At 32.9% G+C, this 10,260-nt stretch overlaps 1 protein-coding gene across 1 annotated transcript; it reads right to left on the bottom strand.

The window, feature by feature from the left end:
• Positions 1-284: 284 nt before the first annotated feature.
• Positions 285-10,260, bottom strand: LOC117117055 (COMM domain-containing protein 9-like). Its single transcript, XM_033261239.1, has 7 exons — positions 10,151-10,260; positions 6,916-7,047; positions 6,075-6,157; positions 5,008-5,109; positions 4,190-4,224; positions 3,211-3,314; positions 285-1,706 (listed from the first exon to the last, which is right to left on the bottom strand). Exons 1-7 carry the CDS (start codon positions 10,190-10,192, stop codon positions 1,563-1,565), a joined length of 642 nt encoding a protein of 213 aa, XP_033117130.1. The 5' UTR covers positions 10,193-10,260; the 3' UTR covers positions 285-1,562.

The following is a 10,260-nucleotide window of genomic DNA, read 5'->3' as shown; positions in this document are numbered from 1 at the left end:
TGTATATATATATATACATATATATATATACATATATATATATACATATATATATATAATCCTTCTAAATTGACATAATAAACCAAATAGGCTACTCAATAATTGGTGAGTAAATGTTTGTTTTAAGAGAATTAAATGCAATGTATATAATGGTCATTAGGTTTTAATGACCGTCAGTAAAAGTCCTGTGTATACATTGAAGTATATGTATTTCAAAATCAGAACGACTTTTCAACTTACGGATTCCAGGTGAAAAATAAACAGTTATAATGCAGTACTGTATATAAGTTTCTTCTTTTCACTTTTCTTTTTTTTATTTCATTTTATTTCCAAATCACTCCTCTTTACGTTATTTTATTATACAGTATTCTTAGTACATTACACAATGTGTAGATGGAAAAAATACCTCACATTAACGCACGTTAAGGGAGCAATCCATAATGCGTATGGCCAACTTAATGCGTGGTACAATACAATTCCAGACTTATCCTCTACATATGACATTTAAAAAATGAGACAATTTTTAAACTTTACTAGACCTTCTTTTGCCAATTTGTGGCACTATTCATATTTGCTACACAATTTGCAAATTTAGAAAAGAATTTTCTGTGTTACTTAATACAGAATTTTGTTTATACTGTACCACCCCTTTTGGCTTGAAAAACAAGGCTCTTGAAATGTTATTAACATTGGTCAATAGATCCATATAAAGTGCAATCTCCACTTACTTGTGCTGCATTGTGCAAACAAATACATTCTGCCTCAATTTCTTACCATGGTACCTATTTGTACTTCTTGGGTAGAGAGAGGCAAACATAGAGTGCCAACAAAAGCAAAATGAACAGCGCAACGCTTAAGAAACCCACTTCAAGGTTGATAACTAAACCGTTGTCCCAACAACTACCGCATATTTTTAGTACCAATTGTCCAGTTTTTTTCAAACTTTCAAGCTGTGGTGTGTCTAGAGGAAGCACAGGATGTGAACACCTTCCCCCACCACATCCAGTCGTCAGCTCCCCTACCCAACTGGAATTGAGGGAAAAAAGTATGGTCAAGTAGCTAAAAATCACCTCATATCACAATATTTTGCAAGCTAGTGCCCCTCATTTTATGATCAAGCCCCCCCATCAGCCCCTACCCCAATTTTAAAACTCCTAAATATGCCACTCTTTCATCACACTGACTATAACATTACTGGAGCAGTAGTATAGTAGCAGTAATAATAACAATATTTTAAGAAATTACAATATTTGTTTCTTATATAGATTTATGTATAATCTAAAATATATTCATTCCTATTCATCCTTTATATGAAATTCATTATCATCATATAATATATTATGTTGTGCTGCAAAAATATTTGTTGTTCAATGTAAAACTTTTAGTATCCCTGACATCAACAAGCACAGGTTACATCTTACTTACGGCATCGCTGAAATATGATCATTATGCCGCCACGCATTTTCACATTGGTGAATTACAGAAGGAAAACGATTATGAAAAATGAACAGTAGTTAATTTAAACTCTTGAACTGAATGAACGGTATTGATGTCGTCGTTGTCTATTTCTTTGTAACGACTGAGTCAAGTTGATCTCTGATTTTTCCTAATGCATCAAGCATAGTGTCCAGTGTCTCCTTATTTAATTCTAAGTCCACGGATGAATCACAGTTGACTTCCGAACCGCTTCTCACATTCTCACGTGTCTGAAATGATAGCGTTGAAAAAGACTTCAAAGGAAAACAATTTTAAAGAGATTAAGAAAACCAAATTTAAATTATGTCATAAAAGAAAATCATTTATATTAAAGTTCCCACCCCAACTATTCCATATAAATGAACGGTAAGTTCTGATATCTTGATGCATTATATTGCATGCTAGCTATATTGTGATAACATCTTCTGATTTTAGATAATAGAATAGGTCATGAGTCATAACTGAAGCATATGTTCAGTATTAATCATCTTCTCCTGTGTTCTACAATTACGATGTAGATATTTTTTCCTTTTAACAAAAACAATACTCAAATCCCTTAACAATTCTTTTATTTTTTTATTTATCTATTGTAGATAAGCTTTAATTGACAAAATATGTGATCTGCCTATATATGAGTGTGACATATCATCATACAAATATATGGGTGTGACATATTATCATGACCATATATGGGTATGACATATCATCATGCACATATACTGTAGGCTTAGGTGTGGCATATTATACTGACCATATATGGGTGTGACATACCATCATGTCCATATATGGGTGTGACATATTATCATGACCATATATGGGTGTGACATATTATCATAACCATACAGACATATCATCATGCCCATATATGAGCGTGACATATCATTAGGCCCATATATGAGTGTGACATATCGTCATGCCCATGTATGGTTGTGGCATATTATCAAGTCCATATATGAGAGTGACATATCATCATGCCCATATATGGGTGACATATTATTAGGCCCATATATGGGTGTGACATACCATCATGCCCATATATGGGTGTGACATAATTATCAGGCTCATATATGGGCAAATCACAGATTTCTGCCATGGTAAGCTTGATAGTAGGAATAAGGCATAAGCTGAGACTTAAGCTGCATTTTCATTGGACCAACTCTGACTGAAAGTAACTCTAGCTTGGTCAAATCATATCACTGCTTGCACTTGGATTTAAATAGAGTTGGATACGATACTTGGATTTTGCACATGTGTGGTCAAATTATTAATACATTCTGCAAGAGGTTCTGCTAAGTGAGCAGTATTATCATGCACATAGAAAGGTTTAAGTCTGTTAGTATTTGGATTTTTTTACTTGGGGAAAACAGCCTGGTTAATTCTTGTGAAATGGTTGAACTTGCTGTGCCTTATGGGTAATTCCACCAAAGAGAATGTTACGCAACTTTCACGCACAAGATTTTATTTGATCAAAGTGACCAGTAGGCGCATGGCTAGTTTGACCAAAATCAATCCAAGGAAAACATGGTTTGAGGTTATCGAGTATGACACACTTTACCAACTATTACAGCTACTCTAAATTTCAATTGAAAAAATAACTTATTTAAATATGCACAGAGAACAATTCAAATAATTAATGTTAATTGCTCAAATTTATTAGCCCAACATCTAGAGTATCTCATTAGCAAAGTCCCAAAGGACAGATAGCAATTAATAAGAAAGAAATGCGAGATATACCTTCAGTTTGAGGATACAGGTTGGTACGGACATTCGTGATATTGAATCTGAACTTGTCTTAACGTCAACACGCCAGTCAAAGTCGGTTAATCGTGGTAAGGACACTTCAAAGGAAAATGATATATCGGTTAATATATTCTCAGATCCACATTTGTATTCCTTTTACATTATGGATAATTACAATGTTAGGTTAATAGACATCATATGCAGATATTCCCAAGGCTGTTTTAGCCATCAATTTCCCAGTTTAAAGATAACTGGCTAACTGGTAAAAAATCTGTTTGTAAAATAAGAAAAAAAAAAAAAACACTAATTAGACTAGGGAGTCTATGGTGGTCTTCTTTCAATAGATAACCATCATTCCAGTCTACGCCTTATGACTGCATGTGGTGTTGTTTTTTCAAGTTAATAAACTTCTCACTGCACACATAGATAGCCAAATTTTTATGAACAAATTTACCAGTATTATTTTTTCAATTGGGAGAACACTGCTACGGTAATGTTTTGTTGCTACTGCAAAGATGCTGATATCTAACAGTTAATAAATACTAACAATAGATCCTATTTTTTTAAGCATAAAAATTGTAGTAGTTGAAGGTGTTTGTCTACTATGGTAAAAATATAAGTTTTCTTAAACAATAATTTTTACTTATGTTTTCTGTTTTTCAATATTAGTTGTTGTTATCACTAAATTGCAGAATTGATTAAAATGACAAAAATAATGGTTATAAAAATTCATCAAAATTTTCTCCAAATCCGGAGCCTTTTTAAGTAGCAAAATGAGTAAAAAAAAACACTAAAATACACTCTTCAGTACTCAACAGGTCATCAGCATCCACTTAACATTTAACAATATTTACTGGCTCTCAAGCCCATGGTCCATTTCTGGATGCTCTTAATAGTAAACAACAGTAAATAATTATTGTTGGTAAAACATAATTCGTTGGTTGAAAGAATATAGATGTAAAAGAATAATTACCGTGGTTATCCACAGCACTTTTTCGCCAAGTTGGTCTACAAAAGTGGATAACAAAAGATACAAACCAACATTTGAAATGAGAAAAGTATTTACTGATTATTATAACATAACAGCAAGACAGGAAACATACGGGAGTTTCAGCTATGACATGGATATACAGAAGATACAGCTGAACTTGTCAAAGTCGAATCCAAAATGGCACTGAAAAATCGTTCAACTTAGAAAAAATTGGACTTTCAAATCGTTAAATTAATGGAAAACACAACAATCCAGAATGTAAAATAAGATCGACTTCAAGTTAGGCAAAGTCATCTTTAATAGGCAAGTTCAACTGTATTATATATTATTATGTGAAAAATGCCAGGGGACTTTTCCATACTCGACTCTACATCAAAATCCCTCAGGGACTATCCATTGTTTTCATCATTTTCACAAGAGTTAAAAGGTAAAGGCTCATCTACTCTTTTTAAAAGGTTAGGCTTATGTATTCTTTTATGAAAAGATTTAATGATGACCTCAAAAAAACAATCATCATTTATTGTGTATTAGAGGGAGGGAAGGGTAAGTTCTGTACTCATCTTGAAAAGATGACCCTTAGATAATTAAATTAGTCGAGACATTTCATGGCCAAGAGAAAAACATATGAAGGCCAGTATTTCTACCAGCATGTAAACTAGGGCTCAGTTTATGTAAATACAGGCATGAAGATGTCATACACCCAAATATGGTCATATTACACCCAAATATGGGCATACTGTATATTACAGTTGTTTGTCACATATAATTTGATAGTGTGAATACAGCTTAAGAATACTTACAAGTACTCAGCTATGATTTTTGATAGTAGGTCTTTGAGGTTTTTATGGAAATCATCTAAAATTGATACAAGAATAATTATTTTTTTTGGTTTAAAAAGCAGTCACTCAATAGAGTGCATACCTCTACCCTGTACATGAATACTGAAAAATATACAGGCTATGTATGATGGGCAAATCCATTATTTTCCTCCCTGTTCCTTAAATAGCGAACAATAGTCAGGCGGTGTATGTATGATGGGGACCTTCCATTATTTTCTTTTATGCTCTGGGTAATTTCCCGGACCTTGAACTTGTGCTCTGATGCTTACTTTCTTACAATACTATGTACCATTCCACAAATTCTAATATGATGATCCAATCATTAGTTTTTGCGTAATCTTGCTAACAGACAGCGGTGAATACATAACCTCCTTTGGCGAGAGTTAATAATTGAAGAATAAAAGATAGGGTACCTGATTAAATCCTATGAAAGCCACTGGATAATAAATAATTCATAAGTTTCAATTAACAGATATTGAAACATGAATTTCAGATAAAAATGTAATTGATTTCGACAGTAGGCAAATTTGGGTGCTGCATAAGTTAGTACACTATAGTGAGTTTATTTCTTCGTTTTGAAAATTGAAAACAAAAAAGGAAGTCACAAGGGGAATTATAAAGTCTAGTCATGGAGAGCTACACTCACTTAGGTGTCTCACTTTCTGTTGTTCCTCCCCCAAAGGAGGTTGTGTATTCACCTCTCCACCAAGTCCCACGCATTCGGCGTGAGGCTAACGCATTTGGGGTCCATTTCGCACATTAATGTAATGTCTATAACCCGTCTATAATATAGAATATATGTATATTTGTGACATTTGTACTGTAACCCTCTTCTTACTAAACATTCTTCAGTACTTAAAATGGATATGAAACCATTTTCTAAAATCCAATGAATGAAGGTTTTGGAATCCTTGGGTAGTCAATAAACCAGTCACAAAATACTAACCTTCAACAATTTGTTGAATTTGAGAAATTAATAAAAACATTTGTAAAGTAATTTCTCCGAAAAATGGCCGATATGTCGATACGCCATCTTTGTTTTCNNNGATGCAACACTTGAACAGCCCACATACAATGCATATTGAATCAGACATCCTAATGAATGGAAAAGCTATTGAGAAGGGGAAAAAAACTGAAAAACATTAATAAAATGATAACATATGACTGGGATCCGGCTTTTCTAATCATTAGGAATTGAACTTCAAACAACATGATAGTGCAAAGATTGCCAATAACATTTCAATGTTTTGATGAGAGAGAAATAAAAATATTACAAGAATAAAAATATTACAGACAACGTTGTACTGTTTGTTTACATTGATAAAAAACAACAATTTCTGGGATAAAAAATAAGTATTATTCAGGATAAACAAATTTCCATTGTTTATGGCATTGAGCTTACCAAATTACTATATTCTTGCATTATAAGATGAGGCTTTAAATAGCAAATCAGGATCGGTCAAACAGGGAATTGTCTTAAACAGGCAACACTTTAAACATTTTTATTTAAATCACGTTCGTCTTTAATATATGCGGATCATCGATGATATGCAAATTTACTACTAAAGTGAATCTATTAACTGTTAGTACAAACGAACGCAATTTCAAATGGCGGGAAATACGAATTTGTTGAACCATAAAGAGCAGCAAAAGCAGGAATTCTGACGGTGAAATGGGGGGGGGTCTGATACATCCTATATTCAAAAATCATTTGAAAATCTTCTGAAACTCAAGGTTTGTGTTACATGTTGATCGCCTCATATGTGAGAATATGGTATAATAGTCTCCTAGTGCACTTGACTTCTGAAAACACATCACTCAGTTCAGACAGAAACATTACTTATACAGTATTGGGTAAAATATGATTACCTGCACGCTATCAGCATGGTCGACTCCAAGTACATTCGCTGTGTTGAGGATTACCTTGTCAGGATAACTTAGCGCATTGTAGTACGTATATGCCTCTTGACATAACTGGACCACAAACTCTTTTGAGTTAGCCTAGTAACAAAAACAAATTATCATGCATTGGCCATCAAGGGAATAAGTTAGTAGCTCTCTTAGCAGATGCTGTAAATTAAGATAGCTAATCAAAAAAAAAAAAGAAGATATTTTTAGCATAAACTGATAAGAGTAATGATTCTGCTTTGGATTGGATACTTTGATAAGAACTATACTAATTTTACTGTAGGGAATTTTTCAGCAAATTCAAACAAAAATGAGAAATTTAAAATTAAGGCAAGTTGAGTAGAGTTTTGGATTTATCTTTACAAAAACAACAAATTACTGTACCATTGCTAACTCCTTGCCTAAAACAGTTAAATATGCTACCCACCTCAACCAATTTAAAACTAAGTTAAAAAATCAAATTATTGAAAAATATTGCTGTGTGTAAATTAATAATAATAATAATAATAATAATAATAATAACAATAATAATAATGATAATGATAGTAATAATGATAATTAAGTATGTTATGATAATAATAACAATAACAATAATAATAATAATAATAATAATAATAATAATAATAATAATAATAATGATAATGATAGATATGTTTCAAGACAACATGGTCCAAAGAGCTCCTCATTCCATTCCTCTGTGTAATTTGTCCAGTTCTTCCCGGCTTAGCTTGCTTGTTTGTTCTGTGCATTGTTTTGCCTGTTCTTGACTAATTTCTGATTTTTTTTTATTATTAATTATTATTATTATTATTATTATTATTATTATTATTATTATTATTTTCATTACTTAAGTTTAATTTAAATAATTAAGATTAGTGTGGGAGCCTAATTACAGGCCTTGGCCTTCTTGGTTCCCAGCACTTGTTTGTAGGCCTACTAAATGTAGAACAAGTAAATAAAGTAAGCAAAGTGAAAGTAAATTTGTATAAAAAAGAGAACATTGTATTCTTTACATCCCTAAATAATACAATCTATTAAATTACATACAGAGAAAATTGTTTATATTTAAACAAAACCAGAGCAACTGAAAAGAAATTCAGTAAAATGTATTTTACGATCCATTGATTTCATAAAAGGACGACGAAAATACTGTACATGGAATGTGAAGTCAGTAGAAGAAGGAATCTTGAGGAGAACTGAAAGAACCATGATTCAGAAGATGTGTGGTGTCAAATTGTCCGATAGAAAGAGTGCTACTACAAGGGAGCTCCTGGATAGGTTGGGTCTGGAAGAAACTATTGCAGAAGTGGAAAAGATAAGTGGTGGGTCATGTGCTCAAAAGGGAATATGATGAACCTGTGAAAAAGCATGGGATCTGGAAGTGGATGGTATTAAGAGGAAGGGGAAGACCAAAGCTTACATGGAAAGATGGTGAAGAAAGAAAGCTGTAAGTTGGTCTAAATGAGGAGGATGCTCAAGATAGGAAAAAGTGGAACATGGGCGTGTCATCATGGCGTGAAAGTCAGTAACCCTTCGTAAGAGGGAAAATGCTGAAGTAAATAAATGATGATGATGATGATGATGATGATGATGATGATGATGATGATGATGAAAACTCAAAAAATGATTTTACTTAAAAATGCTAGTGAATGAATTTTTAAAGTGCTTACTAATTTAATTAACTTAACAAATAAAAATAAATGTCATGATGTAACAGTACTTTAGATATTCTGGCTTGCCTTTAATTTTTTAATTTTTTTCAAGTTAACTGTGGATTTTACGAGCCCACATGTTGATACTGTACAACCAAATGTACTCTACAATAGGCTTGAAAAAAAACACCATGTATTTCTTTCAGGCCATGATGTTTCAGCAGTGCAGTTGAAATGGTATGTACATGTTTACAAAGCAGTACGATGAATAATATTTAATTGTGTTTGAAGAACTTGTCATGAGTTTACTATATTGACAGACATTCATCGAAAAATAAAAATTTCTTCAAGCATTTGAGAGAATACAGTAATCATATTTGAAGTGATTTTCTTCAGGTTCTAATATACCTTGTTTTAAGAATGTCATTTTTACAATTACCGGTGTTTGCCCTCTCTTTACACAGGCATGCGCCATAGTTCTAGGTGTAAAAACACTAGCTTAGAATTCATGTCTCAGTGCGCAATATGGCGATTGAATTGGCTTTTGCACACAAACCTAAAAAAGATCAAGCAAACCGTGCACTGATGATGGGAGTTGCAGTGATGATGTCACAATTGACTTATAATAGAAATTATTATACAATAGGTTATATTAATGCATGAAAAAAATTTTTGAATGCATTAATCTAATTTATGTATAATAATTTCCTCTTGTATAGATGAGCACTATACTACAGTAATTGATTTATATGTCAATCGCCGTCTTTTAACATTAGTTTTATGATCAAACTGTTGTTATCGGTTGCTTTTACATTAGCTGTGCATATGTGGATTGTTGTTTCATTACGTGCTAAGACACAGAAGTTGATGTTAAACAGTAAGTACGATACAATGAACAAATATGAAGAATTTGTTTTGTCATGAGTTTCCTATTTTCAAAAACATTCGTCAAAGAAATAAACAATTTCTTAAAGCATTTTCAAGAGAGATATACACTAATCACTATTTCTGTTGGTGCAGGCAGGTAAAATCGTGTGGGAGTAGGACATGGTATGTATGTATGTATGTATTACCACCAATTTAGCCAACTGAGCTGCTCTCTCAAGCTAGCCTAGCTAGGGTCGGTTTAGTTAGGCCTACCAGCCTAGTTTTTCTCCAAATAGGCAAACCTACAGTAGTCCTAGTCCTTAAATTTCTATTTAGTATTTAAAAGGGGCTACTTAAAGAAAATAACATGAAGAAAATTTAGCACAGCACATTTCTATAACTTCCCAGTTTTAAGCACAATATTAAATGTAGGCCTAGGCCTAGACTGATTAGACAAGAGATCACTTCCTTAAAAAAACAATAATACCTCAAGAAGTACAGCGTACTCACTCCTGTTTTACTTGACCTACAAACACAAAAAAGGGTCGATGGCCTAGCCTAAGTGAAGCCTAACCCCTGCCGAAGGAAATAAATCTATCAAAATTAAGTGGCAGTATTGAGAATTTGAAATATCGTCTGAATTAATAATTATTTTCGTAGAAAAAAACGACCATCACCTTCAACAGCAAGTTTAATACTTCAAAATCCGTATCTGCCATCCCAACTTGATCATCTGATTCGGCAATCGGGCGACGCAATACGGTGCTGCCTGTTGACAGAGAGTGGA

This window comes from Anneissia japonica, unplaced genomic scaffold, assembly GCF_011630105.1.
Source record: "Anneissia japonica isolate Jap-2015-1 unplaced genomic scaffold, ASM1163010v1 scaffold288094_len592898_cov174, whole genome shotgun sequence".
NCBI lineage: Eukaryota > Metazoa > Echinodermata > Crinoidea > Comatulida > Comatulidae > Anneissia > Anneissia japonica.
Note: the sequence above shows the minus strand (reverse complement) of the source record. Positions and strands in the feature narration are given on the sequence as shown.